Source organism: Oncorhynchus mykiss, chromosome 19 (genome assembly GCF_013265735.2).
Source record: "Oncorhynchus mykiss isolate Arlee chromosome 19, USDA_OmykA_1.1, whole genome shotgun sequence".
Classification (NCBI taxonomy): Eukaryota; Metazoa; Chordata; class Actinopteri; order Salmoniformes; family Salmonidae; genus Oncorhynchus; species Oncorhynchus mykiss.
This window is the reverse complement of record NC_048583.1, coordinates 9006273-9026322: the sequence shown is the minus strand read 5'-3', so window position 1 is coordinate 9026322 and position 20050 is coordinate 9006273. Positions and strand designations below refer to the sequence as shown.

At 45.0% G+C, this 20050-nt stretch overlaps 1 protein-coding gene across 3 annotated transcripts; it reads right to left on the bottom strand.

Moving 5' to 3' along the window:
- Window positions 1–10763: 10763 nt before the first annotated feature.
- On the bottom strand, window positions 10764–16545 carry LOC118936441 (zinc finger protein 180-like). Of its 3 annotated transcripts, none has more exons than XM_036954161.1 (5): window positions 16228–16545; window positions 15899–16142; window positions 12595–12731; window positions 12320–12416; window positions 10764–12119 (listed from the first exon to the last, which is right to left on the bottom strand). In XM_036954161.1, the coding sequence occupies exons 2-5, from the start codon at window positions 16122–16124 to the stop codon at window positions 10888–10890; spliced, it is 1692 nt and encodes a 563-aa protein (XP_036810056.1). In that variant the 5' UTR covers window positions 16125–16142; window positions 16228–16545; the 3' UTR covers window positions 10764–10887. The 3 variants fall into 3 exon arrangements, with proteins under 3 accessions (XP_036810056.1, XP_036810057.1, XP_036810055.1); XM_036954162.1 differs by having other exon boundaries at window positions 16399–16528; XM_036954160.1 differs by having other exon boundaries at window positions 15899–16545.
- Between the last annotated feature and the right edge of the window lie 3505 nt (window positions 16546–20050).

The window sequence follows — 20050 nt, the reverse complement described above, 5'->3', positions numbered from 1 at the left end:
TGAGACAGCCTATAGGGAGGAGGTCAGAGACCTGGCAGTGTGGTGCCAGGACAACAAGCTCTCCCTCAACATGATCAAGACAAAGGAGATGATTGTGGACTACAGAAAAAGGACCGAGCACGCCCCCATTCTCATCGACGGGCCACGACAACGCCTATTCCCCCTCAGGTGACTGAAAAGATTTGGCATGGGTCCTCAGATCCTCAAAAAGTTATACAGATGCAGCATCGAGACCATCCTGACTGGTTGCATCACCACCTGATATGGCAACTGCTCGGCCTCCGACCGCAAGGCATTACAGAGGGTAGTGCATACGGCCCAGTACATCACTGGGGCCAAACTTTTTGCCATTCAGGACCTCTATACCAGGCCGTGTCAGAGGAAGGTGCCTGACGGGGCCCTGAGGGGTCCCCGTGTTGAGGGTCAGTGTGGTAGATGTTGTTGCGTACCTGGGCACCTGGCGGTGTCCCGTCAGGTGCCCACACACTGCGGGGTTGAGGCTTTGAACCATAGGCTTGGCTCTCTCATCCCTTCTAGGCTTCTGGGAGGGAGGGTGGACAGTGAGCCTGTCATAGCGGATGTACGCAATGTCCCCACGCACTCTTGCAGCTTTCATTGCTGGGATCAGTTCTTTCCTCTTCTGGCACACTGCTTCAGGATAGTCCTCATTAAGGAAGATGTACGTTCCTCTCTGGTTCTTGGCTCTTTCCAGAACAGCTACCTTGTCCTTGAATCTCAGGACCTTGACCACTATCGGCCTGGGCCTGTCACCTGGGCCGGTGGTGGGTTTTCCAGTCCTGTGGGCGCACTCAACCTGAATCTTCCTGTGGTCCATCTAAAATTTCAAAGAGGTCATTTTCCTCACTTTGTCCTCAGACTCTGTCCAAATCTCATGTGGAGATTCTGCAATTCCGTCCACAACCATGTTGTTCTGCCTTGATTTATCTGTCATTGTTAAGATGGATTCACACACAGAACTGATGTCCTCTCTCAATGACTTACAGATTGCTGTCATCTTGCCGTTCTCCTCATCCTCGTTCAACTCATCGAGCTGACCCTGGGAGAACTGCAGACTGTTCTTCAGGTCCTGGACCTTTCTGGTCAAGTTGTCCATTATTTTATTAGTAGAATCCACGAGTATTTGGACAAAACACTTGAAACTATTTTCTTGTTGTTGTAACAACTGCTTGTAGGTCTCTTTTTGTTCCTTTAAAAGATCCTTTACGTGTGATAGAGAGACACCACTCTCTTCAACAGTACTCCCGCTGGCTTTGGTCTTTGTCATGCTGCATTCAAGTGAACGCTGCTAGCTATCAGCTAAGCTAGCTGCGACGCCAAATAGCTCCACAGACCCGTCCTTGGTTGGCAGGATCACTGGAAAGAGACAAGCCAGCAACTGATGATGCCAACTGCATCGCGGGATCCTAACGATGAAGGTAGGTCGCTACCAAGAACTTTCCAATACACTTTCAAATAACAAACTTTCCAAACAAACAAAACCGAGCTCTTTCTCATTCTGCATTCAACAGGAAGTTACATAGCAAGTATCTTTAATAAGTGTGCATGAACTCGATTGTAATTTTATATGTGAAGTTGTGACGGAAGTCCCACCTTCGCGGGAATCCCATGTGGCTTTGGCCTTAGGAATAAGTGACCCTAATGGTGAATATACCCTAACATTTGAACTACTGGTTACACTTATGATAATCCAGACAATCTCAGTTGATTGGATACCATTTCCTCATTCAATTTAATAAGAAGCAACACTTTCAGGTTAATCAAAGTTTAATTCCCAGATAGCCTATCCAGGTATGATTATTTATTATTTTATTTATCCGTTATTTTACCAGGTAAGTTGACTGAGAACACGTTCTCATTTGCAGCAACGACCTGGGGAATAGTTACAGGGGAGAGGAGGGGGATTAATGAGCCAATTGTAAACTGGGGATTATTAGGTGACCATGATGGTTTGAGGGCCACATTGGGAATTTAGCCAGGACACCTGGGTTACGATAAGTGCCATGGGATCTTTTAATGACCTCATCGAGAGTCAGTACACCCGTTTAACGTCCCATCCGAAAGACGGCACTCTACACAGTGCAGTGTAAGAGTGCCGTCTTTCAGCACTGCCCTGGGGAATTGGGATATTTTTTTTATACCAGAGGAAAGAGTGCCTCCTACTGGCCTTCCAACAGTATCTGGTCTCCCATCCAGGAACTGATCAGGACCAACCCTGCTTAGCATCAGAAGCAAGCCAGCAGTGATATGCAGGGTGGTATGCTGCTGGAACATTAATCATTATCATCGATTAATCAATTACATTTGCTTTTGCAAATTAATTCACGTTCAACTACCACATTACGGATACAGTAGTGATGGTTCATTAACGTCTACAAATAGATTCAATCGTTTTTTGCAGCTTCCAACGAATTCCAAACCCACACTTTGAAAAAAATAGTAACAGTCTTCTCAATTTTTTCAAATATTTTGCAAGCTATAAGAGGGTTGGTCCCCACTCCCCCGCTAATTAGTGAACACTCAGAAAGGATTGACTTCTGACCTCAGCAGCGATACCAACCCTAACTATGCCATTAGCGGAAAAACAGTAGAAATCACTACAAACTCTCTCCAAAATCAACCATCGGGCGCAGGTCTTTTCCAGTTTAGCCCTGATGTCTTGCCATCCAAGATTGGCATTGGTCCAATACCACAGTTCTCAGCCGAAGCACGAGCAGGAAACGATAGACAAAGGGACAGGTGGAGAGGACTGGGAAACTAATGACAAAAGCAGAAAAGCAAACATTCTGATAGCTATGGAACTGCGTTTGAAAACTGAACCATTAAATGTAATTGCTAAAACTTATGACGACGAACGAGCACAAACTCTTCAACAAAATCGCCTTCTATAGGAACAAAATCGTTTTCTACAGGAACAACTCGATTTATCCCAAACTAAATACGACGATGTCCACGCCAAACTAGATAAATCTGACGGGTAATCTACTAACAGGAGATAACATGCAGGCAGTTTTGTTGAATGTTATTCAGGGTAACATTGTTCTACTCCAAATTCTGCAGACCAAAGACAACCAATTAGTGAACACAATGACTAAGTTGGATGACAAATCAGCAGAACTCTTTGAAGTTGCTGACCTAATGAATGATGAGAGAACTCAGGTGATGAAGTTGGAAATAGTGATTTCTAGACTAGCGGAGGAAATCTCATCACTGAATCTCTCGCTCTGTACTCAAGAACTCTATCTGCAAACCCTGACAGATAAGTATGAGACCAAAAGGAGCAAGTGCAACACTCATGTGTCCAATATCAGTACTCTAAGCGCTCAAGTGGACTCTGCAATGCAGCAGAATACCATCCTTAGGTACAATCTGGTTGAATTCCAGAACAGTCTACAACGTCACTACCCAACCAAGCAACCGTAGCCCGGCACTCAGAGGAGTGAAGACGATCGTAGGTTTCAGACTTTGCCTCCCTCCTGTGTCCCTCAGTGTTCTTCTCTTGGCCATTTAGCACTGAATAATGTGGCGCCAAGCTTCTCCTCTTGGCCTTTCGCCCCCAATTTCCCCACAGGGTGAAGCCAACTCTCTCCGCCCTCTTGGCGCAGAACGCCTTGACAAACTCATCAAGAATTTCCCCACCTTTGACCCTGTTCCAGGTCAGCCAAACGATACTGAGACGTTCGTAGCTGACATATCGGACGCATTGAATGGCTACCCGAACGCTACGGGTTCTGACAGGGTTTACCTGTTGAAGTGAACGTCGAGGTTCATTTGTCTACAACAGCGACACGTGCTAAACGACTACGCTAAACTTGCCACAGCTTTGAAATTAGAATTCAGTGGTTCTGCGACTCGCAAACACGATATCTCACTGGCTAACACTATAAATCAAGCTCAGAAAGAACACCCACAAGCTTACTGTCATATGCTTCTTTCAGCTTAATTTGGCCTACTCACCGAAACAGGAATGGAAGAGCTGTTACCATTCAAACAAATGTTTCTGTTTAACATGTATCCCACCTTGCTTGCCTATCTTATAACTCAGAGAGCTTGAAGCACAGCTTTTGAGGAATCAAAAGCTCGCCACGCCAAGAGCCCTGACAACTCGGTTTTGAAGTTTGACCAGGAGCACTCACTCCAGTTAGAGGGTGCATTATCAGGTAATGGAGCATTGAGAGACGACGCACAACAACGGTTTCTACGATGAATCCAATAACCACCGCGGTCGAAATAACTGTAAAGTGCGTCGCCATCGAAACGACTACCGCTACAATCGACCTGTTCACTACGTTCCTGCACCCAACCAAAACAAAGTGTCAGAGCACAAGGGTAACAAAGGGTTAAAGGACGATCAAAAAGTAGACCAATGTTCTTAGAAGCACCACTTTGTGAAGAACTAAAGCAATAATTATTTTGAGAAAAGGGTAAAAGATAAGTCACAAGGACTAGACGGGGAATTACCGGGCACCAGGTCCGCAAGAATTAACACCCGTAGCAAGTTAAACATCTAATTTCTCCCGCTCTCACTCGAGACCCTATCCAGGGCCTGCTCGATCAAGAAACAAGCCCACAGGCTGTGTCTATAGACTCTGATACAAAGGTTACGAAGAAAAAGGTCAAAAGCTTCACTAAAACAAAGCCCACTCAAAATCAGAAGTCAATCTGTTTTCACCTTGAACAGAAATGGCACATCACGCTGTGGCGAATGACCACTCCCCTTTGTGGGGAATGTGTCCACTAAACGTGACTCTAAACGACCATACCTGGAAACAGTCCTGGAGGACTGCATAACTTGTCATGTGCTAATTGATTCGACCACGACAATATCACTCACCATTGTTCAATGATCTCAAAATGGCTTTGAAGCCAACTAAACATTGGTTAAAAGTGGAACGATGTGATACTACACTTTGAGGTTTCACTCAGACTACCTCACCTCTCACATTGAGAATCATGCTGAAACTAGACTTCCAGGACGTATCGCTTGTTCACGCTGTGTATGTTACCAGCCTTGAATCTGAACCCCTGCTACTTGGAGTAGACTTGATGGATCGGTTACTCCCACTGATGGATTGGAAAACCAACCATGTATGGTCACAGGTCACAGTGCCTTCTCTAATGACCACGCTTTCTTCCCTTAACGCAGGTTGCAATGCAGTCATCCACGAGGGGGTATCTGTCAAAAGCACCCCTTGGTAAAAAGACGTTTAGAAATCTCTTGGTGTAGAATCCGACCCAAGGAGATATTACGATATCTCGACACATTCAATCAGCAAACCTGATTGACCATTCTTTTCATGATTTTGAGCCAGAAGTCTCTGTGAATGAGCAACTTCCCTCCTCCTTGATGTAATACTGTAGTTGAGTTGAACTTCTCTGGCCCTTCGGCACTTCTGTCTCAGCAAGTAAAACATCGACTCGCAGAGTGTACTCTGCTTCCGATGATACACATCAGATATCCTTGTCTCAGTTTGCAGGTACTGAAGAAGTTGCCACGCGTACACTGTGGTGACTGACAAGCTTTGACAGCCACTAGGCGTTTTGAAGCACAAACACCAGGAGATTTGGTTGAAAGGTTACAGCCATTCTCATAACAACGGGGAAGCTGACAACTCGTACATAGGATCCAAACTTGTCCTTTGTGCCTCGGACACCAATACCAACCTCTGGTGGGGGGGTCCCGAGACATGAAGGGGGGGAATGCTAGCCCAGACCCATGATGAGCCTCATCGAGGCCGATGGGGGGGCAGGGTGTTTAAGACTATGTGCAACACTGTACGAGGCCGCCAGAGCAGAAAACAAATTTAGTTGTAAACTTTCCCATGAGAACAGAGAGGAGTAGACAGGATATTGGACAAGATATTAGGAATCGCCAGAACAGTCTTCTGATGGTTAACACACATGCCACTAATAAATAGAACCATCCATTCCTTCAGGAGGAAAGTTATTAGAAGTCATGAACCATGATCACACTGCGTATGACTGATTGAGTGCTTAGAGAGTACTTCCGTCGTGATGTTAGCTCCTCCATAGATAACATAGCTATGAAAGGGACTCCTTCAATGGTGTAAGACAGATTGACGTGTAGTAAAATTAAACTATTTTAGTTTTATTTCCATTGACACTTAGGAAGTGATAGAGTCATAAACAAGTTCCCCATACAACCATCGCTTAGTGCCACAACACCGTTCATTTGGGAAGAAATGTCATGATGTATTTCATAAGTGTGTGTGCATTGTTAACATCTGCCTAAGTTACTGCCTAGATCCACCAACCTGGACGACGAGTCGGGAACGACGATCCCAATCCGGACAGCCGCTGCCCATCCTTGTGGTGGCCTGCTCCATTTGCAGAAATCCTACCCGGGTCAACCACAAGAGGGGGACTGCAACGGCGATCACCAACCAGACATCCACCGCCCAGTGGACTGCTCCATTTGCAGAAATCCTACCCGGGTCAACCACAAGAGGGTGACTGCAACGGTGATCCCCAACTGGACATCCACCGCCCATCCTTGTGGTGGCCTGCTCCATTTGCAGAAATCCTACCCGGGTCAACCACAAGAGGGGGACTGCAACGGTGATCACCAACCAGACATCCACCGCCCATCCTTGTGGTGGCCTGCTCCATTTGCAGAAATCCTACCCGGGTCAACCACAAGAGGGGGACTGCAACGGTGATCACCAACTGGACATCCACCGCCCATCCTTGTGGTGGACTGCTCCGCTCTCAGAGAGCCTACCAAGTTCAACCACCAGAAGGGGACTGCAACCAGGACATCACGTGGTCATTATTTTTATGTTGGTTTGCAACTTGCAGGATAATCACAAGATTGAACCCACCAGAGGAGGACTGTCATGACATGGCCCTTTTGGGTGTATATCGTGGCTCCCCCTCTCACTCTCTCTCCCACATCAGGTTTTACAACGGTCATAAATTCCTGATAGAAACTCGGAATATGAAGGGAGAGCCTACAGAGAACAAATACAATATCCTTGCCAAACATCCTAATCCCCAAAATGGGAGAATTAAACAATATTTATATTTTTGAGAATGTGGGAATGGTCCATGGACACTTAAGGGACAGTCATGTCGAGTGTGTTTCATTTGGTGATCTCATGAAGGACAGGAAACACACATTACTGTGTCTTTGGTTGCGTATACTTCTCAATTATGGGGTTTACATCTAAATGTTGTGAAACGTATATGATTACATATTCATCTATTTGTGAAAAGATGAAATGTGATGTTAGCCTTCTAAATGAGAGTATGGGTTTTCATATAAAGTTTAACTAGTCAGTGGCCAAGCCCCGGTGAGCACAGCCATGAAACAGCGTCATGGAACCTCCCCTTTTCTACAGAGTATAAAACCACTTCCGACAAAATGTACATTAGATCAGAAAACATGAGGCGGTAGCTACATGTTGAACTGGTTAACTTCTCTAGGGTAGGGTGCAGCATTGGGAATTTTGGATGAAAAGCATGCCAAATTAAACTGCCTGCTACTCAGCCATAAAAGCTAGAATATGCATATAATTAGTAGATTTGGATAGAAAACACTCTGATTGAATGATGTCTTTGAGTATAACAGAACTCATATGGCAGGCAAAAACCGAATACAGTGTCTATGGGGTCATGTTGCACTTCCTAAAGCTTCCACTAGATGTCAGCAGTCTTTAGAACCTTGCTTAATGCTTCTACTGTGAAACGGGGCAAATGAGAGGGGATTGAGTCAGAGGTCTGCCAGAGAGCCATGAGCTGACCATGCGCGTTCACGTGATAGTTAGCTCTGTTCTATCGCATTTCTGAAGACAAAGGAATTCTCCAGTTGGAACATTGTTGAAGATTTATCTTAAAAACATCCTAAAGATTGATTCTATACATCGTTTGACATGTTTCGACGGACTATAACCAAACTTTTTGACTTTGTCTGCACCTAGTGATCATGCCTCATGAATTTTGATTACTGGGCTAAACACGCGAACAAAAAGGAGGTATTTGGACAGAAATGATGGACATTATCGAACAAAACAAACATTTATTGTGGAACTGGGATTCCTGGGAGTGCATTCTGATGAACATCATCAAAGGTAAGTGAATATTTATAATGCTATTTCTGACTTCTGTTGACTACACAACATGGCGGATATCTGTTTGGGTTGTTTGGGCTCTGAGCGCTGTACTCAGATTATTGCATGGTGTGCTTTTTCCGTAAAGTTTAAAAAAAATCTGACACAGCGGTTGCATTAAGGAGAAGTCGATCTAAAATTCCATGCATAACAGTTGTATCTTTTAGCAAGGTTTATTATAAGTATTTCTGTAAATTGATCTGGCTCTCCACAAAAATCACCGGATGTTTTGGAACTACTGAATATAACGCGCCAATGTAAACTCAGATTTTCGGATATAAATATGAACTTCACCAAAACAAAACATACATGTATTGTGTAACATAAAGTTCTTTGAGTGTCATCTGATGAAGATCATCAAAGGCTAGTGATGAATTTCTCTCTATTTTTGCTTTTTGTGTCTCCTCTCTTTGGCTGGAAAAATGGCTGTGTTTTTCTGTGACTTGGCTCTGACCTAACAATCGTTTGGTGTACTTTCATCGTAAAGCCTTTTTGAAATCGGACACTGTGGCTGGATTTACAACAAGTGTATCTTTAAAATGGTTTAAAATACTTGTATGTTTGAGGAATTTTAATTATGGGATTTCTGTTGTTTTGAATTTGGCGCCCTGCAGTTTCAGTGACTGTTGACGAGGTGGGATGCTACCGTCCCACATACCCTAGTGAGGTTAAGAACTACAGCTCTCCCAAAGGACAAGACCAGAGAACATGGAGATCATTCCCACATTGAAATGGCAATGAAATCTACAAACTAAAGAACAAAACATACACTCAGAAATATGTAAATTGCTATTTATTTTAGAATGAGCGGTTGTTCATGTTCAAAGTATTAGCAATTTCTATGAGTGCAGTTATCCTATGAGTTTCCCGCTCTTGAGCGGTCCCCACCCCTTTCCTTAGTCTAACAAGCCGCCATATCAGTTTTGTCCGCTAGGGACTTTTTCTTTGTATCATCTAGTAACCAATGTATGAACTATTTGTGTGTGTTTATGTAATTCTGTGATTGATTAAGTTACTTAGTAAATAAATAATTAAGCCAAATGTATATATCGCTTATTCATGATTCTATGCTAGGGTTCGTGCAGATATCCAAAGGTTTGCGATGTTCAGTAATGAGACTGATGAGGTCAAAATTAATTAATAAGCAACTGTTTTGATAAGATATGAAAATATCTGAAGAGTTATATTCCGGAAATTGAAACTCTAAACATGTTCTCGTGGTACCCCGACTTCCTAGTTAATTAAAGTTACATGTTTAGTTTAATCGCGAAATTAAATGACACAGAATTGATTTGATAATATACAGTCTTCACATTTAATGATAGTCAACGACACAACATTCTCATTCAAGGGTTTTTCTTTATTTTTACTATTGTCTACATTTTAGAATAATGATGAAGACATCAAAACTATGAAAAAACACATATGTAATCATGTAGCAACCAAAAAAAGTGTTAAACAAAACAAAAGGTATGTTACCTTTGAGATTCAACGTAGCCACCCTTTACAATGATGACAGCTTTGCACACTATCAGCATTCTCTCAACCAGCTTCATGGGATAGTCACCTGGAATGCATTTCAATTAACAGGTGTGCCTTGTTAAAAGTGAATTTGTGGAATTTCTTTCCTTCTTAATGCATTTGAACCAATCAGCTGTGTTGTGACAAGGTAGGGGGGTATACAGAAGATAGCCCTATTTGGTAAAAGACCAAGTCCATATTATGGCAAGAACAGCTCAAATAAGCAAAGAGGAACGACCGTTCATCATTACTTTAAGACATGAAGGTCAGTCAATTCGGCACATTTCAAGAACTTTGAAAGTTTCTTCAAGTGCAGTCGCAAAAACCATCAAGCCCTATGATGAAACTGTCTCTCATGAGGACCGCCACAGGAAAGGAAGACCCAGAGTTACATCTGCTTCAAAGGATAGGTTCATTAGAGTTGCCAGCCTCAGAAATCGCAGCCCAAATAAATGCTTCACAGAGTTCAAGTAACTGACACATCTCAACATCAACTGTTCAGAGGAGACTGTGTAAATCAGGTCTTCATGGTCGAATTGCTGCAAAGAAACCACTACTAAAGGACACCAATAAGAAGACTTTTGGGCCAAGAAACACAAAAAAATGGACATTAGAACGGTGGAAATCTGTCCGTCTTCGTGAGACGCAGAGTAGGTGAACGGATGATCTCCACGTGAGTGGTTCCCACGTAAAGCATGAAGAAAGTGGTGTGATGGTGCTTTGCTGGTGACACTGTATGTGATTTATTTTGAATTCAAGACACACTTAACCAGCATGGCTACCACAGCATTCTGCAGCGATAAGCCATCACATCTGGTTTGCGCTTAGTGGGACTATCATTTGTTTTTCAAAAGGATAATGATCCAACACACCTCCAGGCTGCGTAAGGGCTATTTGACCAAGAAGGAAAGTGTTGGAATGCTGCATCAGATAACCTTACCTCCACAATCACCTGACGTCAACGCAATTGAGACGGTTTGGGATGAGTTGGACCGCAGAGTGAAGGAAAAACAGCCAACAAGTGCTCAGCATATGTGGGATCTCATTCAAGACTGCTGGAAAAGCATTTCAGTTGAAGCTTCTATATGTGTTATTTCATAGTTTTGATGTCTTCACTATAATTCTACAATGTAGAAAATAGTACAAATAAATAAAACCCTTGAATGAGTAGGCATGTCCAAACTTTTGATTGGTACTGTATATATTTTTTTAAACAAATTCATTTCAGGAGATCCGGCCTGTGTTTGCGCTGGTGTGACTTCAGATGGTCCAGTTGTTTGAAGCGGAGTCCACATACAGCGCAGCAGTACGGTCTCTCCCCAGTGTGGATACGCTGGTGCACCTTCAAATTGTCTGCCCGTGTGAAGCGCTTGTCACACATAGTGCAGCGGTGAGGTTTCTCCTGTGTGTGAATGCGCTGATGCAGCTTGAGGTTCCAGAGCCGATTGAACTTGTTCCCACAGATGGAGCAGCAGTAGGGCTTGTCTGTGGTCTGGCTGCACTTGTGCCTCTTCAGGTCGGAGAAGGAGGTGAAGCCCTTGCCGCATTGGCTGCAGAGGTGAAGTCCCTCTGCCTGGTGGACCCGCTGGTGGACCTTGAGGTTGCAGGCCTGGGTGAAGGTCTTTCCGCACTGGGTGCGCGAGTATTGAGGTCCAGACCCTGACTCTGTGCTCAACCCTCTACCCATTTCGTGTTTCTGCTTGTGGGCCTTGAGAGAAACGGAGTCTGGGAAGGTCTTGGTGCATTGATTGCAGGCGTGACACCTCCCCCCTCCTCTCACTCTTCCTGTTACCTGCTCTTGTGAACGATCTCTGAGGTTTAAAGAGTGTCCAAAGTCGTCAGCGGCATCATACAGGCTCTCTGTGTTGTTGTTGTGGGCTGAGCTTCCAGAGTGGATGGAGGTTAGCCCCCTGTGGCCGGCTCTACTACCTGACTCTGGGACACCGTGTTCAGGGTACAAGACGCTGGAGTCCTGCAGGTACCCCTCCTCGTTTATCAACAGGCAGTTCCGTTCTCCCACCTCTGGGTGGGGGGATGGCGTTGGCGACCCCACCTGCTCCCTCTGGCTCTGATGGGGGTCAGGCATGTGGGAGCGATGGTGATGGTCTCCCCCCTCAGACCCTCCCAGGTCCACCTGGTAGTGACCCAGAGCTCCGTAGCTCATCGCCCCCAGACGAGACGGAGAACCAGGAAACCTATCCAGCCCTTCTATGTCTGCAAGATGGCCGCCACCACCACTTCCGTCGCAACCAGACTTTTCAAAGCCGCCCACCAGTTCTTTCATGCTGTAACGAGGGCGGTAGAGCGGGTCGGTGGGATCCCCTGCGTCTCCCTCGGGGCCCGGAGGTTTAGGCCCCTGGTCTAGAACAGATCCCCAGTCAGCCTGGCACTGCTGCAGTGCTTGCTCACTGAAACTCTTACTGGGCCCCGAGACGTCCGAACCGTCGGCCCCTGAAGAACACAGGAGACATGAGGCATTGGCAATAGTAGAAACTGTAGTAGAGTAACTAACACTCAATTTGAACTTAAAGTTTCAAGTTGCCTTGATATAATACCAATGACAATGTATTAGAAGCTACTCTCCTTATCATTCTCATCATCATAAAGGTTGGCTATTTTCTGTTATGTTTGTTGTAAACTCCTCAACTGACCGTCCAAGCAGAACTCCCATCTCTCCCGTAGCTCAGTGTTGTGGAGAGGCTCCTCTTTCAGCAGACTGTCCAGCTTCTGACCTCCGACCTCTGTGGACTGGAAGAGGAAATTAATGAGTCGATTCTGACTAAATGATGGATAAACTGACAGTGACTGAACAGAGCTGACATGATGGTCCCCTATTCTTCCTGACAATCAGTTCTAATCTGTTCTGCACAGTACATTTTTATCTGAAGGTTCTATAACACTGGTGTTTATTCAGTCCCCTACTTACCTCAGAGATTTTCCTAGGGCTGGTGGCCTCAGCCTCCTCCAGGTCATGGAAGGTTGTTTCCCCGGCCACGCCCCCACAGCTGGTCCACTCCTCCCCTGATACCTTCTCCTGCTTCAGGCCACACCCCCTCTCCACACCTGGCCACAGGTAAACAAAGAGAACATTTCATTTCAAGTCAAAGGAACGGGCCTAGATTGAAACAACAGACTGAGCAGATCAGAGTGCGATGACGGGTAAGTGTAAAAATGTCTCCAGAATAGAAACCAAGTAAAAGTACCTATAAATGTACTTGTTCTTTTGAGAACCATGAGTCAGTCAGCAGTAGTGAGTGCTCTGAAGTTGAGCCAGACCAGGGTGAAGTAGTGCTCTGAAGTTGAGCCAGACCAGGGTGAAGTAGTGCTCTGAAGTTGAGCCAGACCAGGGTGAAGTAGTGCTCTGAAGTTGAGCCAGACCAGGGTGAAGTAGTGCTCTGAAGTTGAGCCAGACCAGGGTGAAGTAGTGCTCTGAAGTTGAGCCAGACCAGGGTGAAGTAGTGCTCTGAAGTTGAGCCAGACCAGGGTGAAGTAGTGCTCTGAAGTTGAGCCAGACCAGGGTGAAGTAGTGCTCTGAAGTTGAGCCAGACCAGGGTGAAGTAGTGCTCTGAAGTTGAGCCAGACCAGGGTGACGTAGGCGCTCTGAAGTTGAGCCAGACCAGGGTGAAGTAGTGCTCTGAAGTTGAGCCAGACCAGGGTGAAGTAGTGCTCTGAAGTTGAGCCAGACCAGGGTGAAGTAGTGCTCTGAAGTTGAGCCAGACCAGGGTGACGTAGGCGCTCTGAAGTTGAGCCAGACCAGGGTGAAGTAGGCGCTCTGAAGTTGAGCCAGACCAGGGTGAAGTAGGCGCTCTGAAGTTGAGCCAGACCAGGGTGAAGTACCTGTGACTACAGGTGTGGTAGACATTCAGAGATGATTTTGGACCGGTAGGAGCGGCCGACCCGTGTGTTGTGTCAGGTTGGGTAAAGGACAAACTGGGAGCGGTTACATATGTGACAGATCCGAGAAGTTGAAATGTTTTGAGTTTTTGTGCTTCCTCCGCCCAAAGGCAGGGGGTGCTGCACATCACACGTTTCAACTTGTGTCGTACTTTGCTCTCTGGAGCAGGACACCACTCAAAGGAGTGACCAGTAGAGGTGGATCAGATGAAAAGGAATACTCCTAGTATTTGTGACGCCCGCCGTTTGGTGAGTTGTAGACCCGATGGCAATGGTGAAACAGAGTTTCTACCTGATAAAGGTCAGGTTAGGTTATATTTGATATTCTGTAAGGGCCCATGTTCCGAACATGCTATGGTGCTTTAGGTGTCAAGGATTTGGATATTGCAGCAGTGTGTAGAAGGGACCGTCCACAATCTCAGAAGTGTGCTGGAGGGTGTAGTCAGACAGTGTAACAAAGGGATAGAGAAACACTGTGTCAACTCTGGGGACACCCATGCAGCTGGGGATCCCAAGTGCCCTGTGAGAGAGACGGGTTGAGATTGCCAGAGTTCAAAAGGGACAAAATGTTTCCTATGCTGAGGCAGTGAAAAGAGTAGAGGATAGCCCAAGGATACCACCCCATCCTCCCAGGCCGACCGCCAGGTGTAGGATCTTTTAGAGCCAAAGTAGTGGGATGGGGTGGTGGGTTTCTGAAGATAGTGTATAGGTGCAGGGTTAGATGGTGGTGCAATTTAAGATATTCCCCTTCCTCGTTTCCCTTTTTTTTGTGATCAAAATCTGCAATCTGCACTCCGACCGGCAGCAATCTAGTCTGCCGGAAAAACACACGAAGAAGAAGTAGTAAAAGGAAAGGAAAGAAACAGTGTGAATAATGGAGTCTCCTCACATCAGATAAAGGAAAGGAAACATGTTTATTAAGATGCCACCACCAATTCAACTGTCTGGTCAGTGATCACCAAATTATGGATGCTAAACATTACAGCAGCCCCACTAGTGACTCCTTCATATATACACTGAAAGTACAAAAACATTAGGAACACCTGATCCTTCTATGACCAGGTGATATTCCATACTTACAAAACGGTCGCTGATAGTGAGCATTTCCACCTGACAGGTGTGGCATATCAAGAAGCTGATTAAACAGCATGATCATTACATAAGTGCACATTGTGTTGGGGACAATAAAAGGCCACTAAAATCTGGAGTTTTGTCACACAGTGCCACAGATTGGCATGCCAGGAATGTCCACCAGAGCTGTCGCCAGATAAATGTAATGTTAATTTCTCTACCATATGCCATTTTTTTATTTTATTTGGCAGTACGTCCAACCAGCCTCACAACCACAGACCAGGCACTCTGAGCTGATGAAACTGTGGGTATGCACAATCGAAGAATTTCTGAACAAATTGTCAGAAACCATCTCAGGGAATCTCATCTGCGTGCTCGTCGTCCTCACCAGGGTCTTGACCTGACTGCAGTTCGGCATCGTAACAAACTTCAATGGGCAAATGCTCCCATTCGATGGCCACTGGCACACTGGAGAACCATACTCTTTCAACTGTACTGGGCAGATGGCAGACAGCGTGGATGTCGTTGTGTGGGTGAGCGTTTGGCTGATGTCAACGTTGTGAACAGAGTGCCCCATGGTGGCGGTGGGGTTATGGTATTGGCAGGCATAAGCTACGGACACTACGAACACAATTGCATTTTATCGATGGCAATTTGAATGCAGAGATACCGTGATGAGATTCTGAGGTCCACTGTTGCGCCATTCATCCGCCGCCATCACCTCATGTTTCAGCATGATAATGCTTGGCCCCATGTCGCAAGGATCTGTACACAATTACTGGAAGCTGAAAATATCCCAGTTCTTTCATGACCTGCACACTCAGATCTGCCACCCATTGAGCATGTTTGGGATGCTCTGGATCGGCGTGTGTACGACATTGTGTTCCATTTCCTACCAATATTCTGAAAATTTGCGCAGCCATTTTCTGAGGAGTGGGACAACATTCCACAGGCCACAATCAACAGCCTGATTAACTCTATGTGAAGGAGGAGTATCGCACTGCATGAGGCAAATGGTGGTCACACCAGATACTGACTGGTTTTCTGATCCATGCCACTACCTTTTTATAATGATATCTGTTACCAACAGATGCATATCTGTATTCCCAGTCCTGTGAAATCCATAGATTAGTGCCTAATGAATTGATTTCAATTAACGGATTTCCTTCTGTTTACTGTAACTCAGCAATAACTTTGAAATTGTTGCAGGTTGCGTTTATATTTTTGTTGAGTAGATATGTCTTTACAAGTCTCTCACTACTCACCTGTCTGTGAGGTTCCAGAGCTTGTCTCCACGTCAGCTCTCCCACAGTCCGCACACTTCCCCCTCTGGCCTCCCTCTCTATCCCTCTCCTTGCGACTGTTCTCCGACCACTGCAGCCGCTTCTTCAGCGACTCGACCTGCTCCCGGTTCCGGAACACCTCTTCCAGGAAACTATCCTCCACCAGCCTGGTGATCTCGTATATGGCTGACTTTAGGACCGTCTCCATGACCCCGGAGAGCTGAGACTGGAAGGTTACGATGGCTTCAGACATCATGGCAAACTGTCTACGTGTAGCTAGCTACAGTTATGAGATCGTAAAGATTACCTACTTTTGTTCAGGTTGGTCAGTGTTACGATTCAGTCTATCAAAATGATATGAAGCTAGCTCATTAGCTAACCTTAGCAGAAAATATACTGGTAACTAAACCGCTTTTGCCTCCCCCAATAACTGTCCTATTGCAATTGTTTTACCATTTTGAGATATAAGCTGTAGTACTTACTGTATATGAGGCTATTCTAATAAATATAAATACCAGATGTATGGAGAGAAAGTAAGGCTATGATAGTTGGCATGCTACTTAGCTAGACAGGCAACACAAAAAGCATCCATTAAAAACAGTCGAACTTCCGGAAACAAACCAACGGGTTGGGAAGTGGGACAATCTACATCGGAACGCTCTTTACTGGAGTAAAAAGACAACCTTTATTTAAGCAATGGCTTTGTATGTTACACGTTTACTGTTATTGACGTTCAAAATATAATTCAGATATGATTATATATTAGCATACAGACACTTACAGTTTTTATTGTATACATTGTAATACATATATATATATATATGAGTTATTACATCACACGAACATTGTACAAAACCAAACAATATACAAAAATCACAAATCATTTTGACAAATACTGTGGACAGTTTTTTGACAAAATGCTATTTATACCTTTCAGGGATGATAAATAATATTCTAAATAGATTAGAAAAATATTGAAACGTTTTATTAAACTTCTCTTAATGGATGTAACATTTTCCCAAAGAAAATGAAAAAAATAAAATGAATGTATTGACAGTCACTTCGCATGTATGTAAAATAAAAAAAGATAACATTTGGTAATGCTTACAGGTTTACCCATTTTATCGCTAATGTATATTTTCATATCTGCCAAAAATATTTCGCTATGAAAACAATCAGAAAATAAATGCCCTATAGTCTAATTTTCCAATTCACAAAAGCTACACTTATTTTATACATTAATTGCATATTTAGAAATAAGACTATTACAATGATAACATCTGTAAAGAATCTTGTAAGAAACGTCTCTTACTTTATTAGTTATCAAATAACTATGTGAAATGGGACCACGGAAAAATACGACGTCAATTCATGCCGTCAGTGATCTTCAGGTCAGAGCTCTATGAAGAGGCCCGAGTTGGAATTCCGAGTTGAATGACCGTTCAAATCGATTTTTCAAAGTCGGAGCTAGTTTTTTATTTCTTCTTCGATGAGGTTTAACAGCTGGTTGGCATCCAATATGCTGCATTACCGCCACTTACTAGACTGGAGTACAACTCCTTTATACTTTGCTTGAAAATAACAATAAAAAACAACCCTACTCCACTATTTAAATATATTTAGTCCTACCTCATGCCAACAACCTGAAAGAGACATTACCACTTAACACACCCTGTAACTCTTCTGATGTCAAGTCTCTCACACCCAAATACCTCTCTGCAGCTGCCACCACAAACTCAATTGTCTGCGACTTGCGTTCCATCCCTGCAGTACAGTTGATAACCATTGCTATAAATGCTAAAAATTCAATCTTACTGAAACATATATCTCTTGTTGGTTTATCCCTCTGTACTGGTACAGATCTACTAGTCACACCACTCCTCTCAGGATCCCTCCCCCTTTATCCATCTTCCTCTACTTTCTTCACTGCCTTAGCATACGACAACTTCTGCACTACTCTAACCCTGGAAACCTCAACCTGCCTCTCATGAACGGGACATTTCTGATCCCCAGCCCCATGGGCACCACTACAATTAACACATACCACTACTTTCCCCAATGCTACACATTCCTTTGTCACATGCCCTTCTGCACACTTCTCACACCTAGGAACCTCCCTCCTACACACTGCTGCCACATGCCCTTCTGCACACTTCTCACACCTAGGACCCTCCCTCCTACACACTGCTAACACATGCCCTTCTGCACACTTCTCACACCTAGGAACCTCCCTCCTACACACTGCTGTCTCATGCCCTTCTGCACACTTCTCACACCTAGGAACCTCCCTCCTACACACTGCTGCCACATGCCCTTCTGCACAATTCTCACACCTAGGACCCTCCCTCAAATGTCTTGCCCCTGTAACGGATGTGAAACGGCTAGCTTAGTTAGCGGTGCGCGCTAAATAGCGTTTCAATCAGTGACGTCACTTGCTCTGAGACCTTGAAGTAGTAGTTTCACTTGCTCTGCAAGGGCCGCGGCTTTTGTGGAGCGATGGGTAACGCTGCTTCGTGAGTGACTGTTGATGTGTGCAGAGGGTCCCTGGTTCGCGCCCGGGTATGGGCGAGGGGACGGTCTAAAGTTATACTGTTACACCCCCATTTGTTTAACGCCGACCGCCTTCTCCCTCTGACCAACATAAACACAAACAATTATCACAAGACCATTTCTGGTTACCTTCACCGATTCCACAGCCCTAACCCATCTGGACAAGAGGAATACCTATGTGAGAATTCTGTTCATCGACTACAGCTCGGCATTTAACACCATAGTGCCCTCCAAGCTCGTCACCAAGCTCGAGACCCTGGGTCTCGACCCCGCCCTGTGCAACTGGACTTCCTGACGGGCCGCCCCCTGGTGGTGAGGGTAGGCAACAACATCTCCACCCCGCTGATCCTCAACACTGGGGCCCCACAAGGGTGCGTTCTGAGCCCTCTCCTGTACTCCCTGTTCACCCACGACTGCGTGGCCACGCACGCCTCCAACTCAATCATCAAGTTTGCGGACGACACAACAGTGGTAGGCTTGATTACCAACAACGACGAGACGGCCTACAGGGAGGAGGTGAAGGCCCTCGGAGTGTGATGTCAGGAAAATAACCTCACACTCAACGTCAACAAAACTAAGGAGATGATTGTGGACTTCAGGAAACAGCAGAGGGAACACCCCCCTATCCACATCGATGGAACAGTAGTGGAGAGGGTAGTAAGTTTTAAGTTCCTCGGCGTACACATCACAGACAAACTGAATTGGTCCACCCACACAGACAGCATCGTGAAGAAGGCGCAGCAGCGCCTCTTCAACCTCAGGAGGCTGAAGAAATTTGGCTTGTCACCAAAAGCACTCACAAACTTCTACAGATGCACAATCGAGAGCATCCTGTCGGGCTGTATCACCGCCTGGTACGGCAACTGCTCCGCCCACAACCGTAAGGCTCTCCAGAGGGTAGTGAGGTCTGCACAACGCATCACCGGGGGCAAACTACCTGCCCTCCAGGACACCTACACCACCCGATGTCACAGGAAGGCCATAAAGATCATCAAGGACAACAACCACCCGAGCCACTGCCTGTTCACCCCGCTATCATCCAGAAGGCGAGGTCAGTACAGGTGCATCAAAGCTGGGACCGAGAGACTGAAAAACAGCTTCTATCTCAAGGCCATCAGACTGTTAAACAGCCACCACTAACATTGAGTGGCTGCTGCCAAAACACAGACTCAACTCCAGCCACTTTAATAATGGGAATTGATGGGAAATGATGTAAAATATATCACTAGCCACTTTAAACAATGCTACCTAATATAATGTTTACATACCCTACATTATTCATCTCATATGTATACGTATATCCTGTATACGTATGTCATCTACTGAATCTTTATGTAATACATGTATCACTAGCCACTTTAACTATGCCACTTTGTTTACATACTCATCTCATATGTATATACTGCACTCAATACCATCTACTGTATCTTGCCTATGCCGCTCTGTACCATCACTCATTCATATATCTTTATGTACATATTCTTTATCCCCTTACACTTGTGTCTATAAGGTAGTAGTTTTGGAATTGTTAGCTAGATTACTTGTTGGTTATTACTGCATTGTCGGAACTAGAAGCACAAGCAT

What these genes read in the sequence shown, in the direction of transcription:
- LOC118936441 (XM_036954160.1), bottom strand. Translation starts at nt 16,172, where the DNA reads ATGATGTCTGAAGCCATCGTAACCTTCCAGTCTCAGCTCTCCGGGGTC. An exon ending in CTCTGGAACCTCACAGACAG is followed by an intron (nt 12,732 to 15,898) that starts GTGAGTAGTGAG and finishes ACCTGTGGCCAG; the next exon opens with GTGTGGAGAGGGGGTGTGGC. An exon ending in ATGGGAGTTCTGCTTGGACG is followed by an intron (nt 12,120 to 12,319) that starts GTCAGTTGAGGA and finishes TGTGTTCTTCAG; the next exon opens with GGGCCGACGGTTCGGACGTC.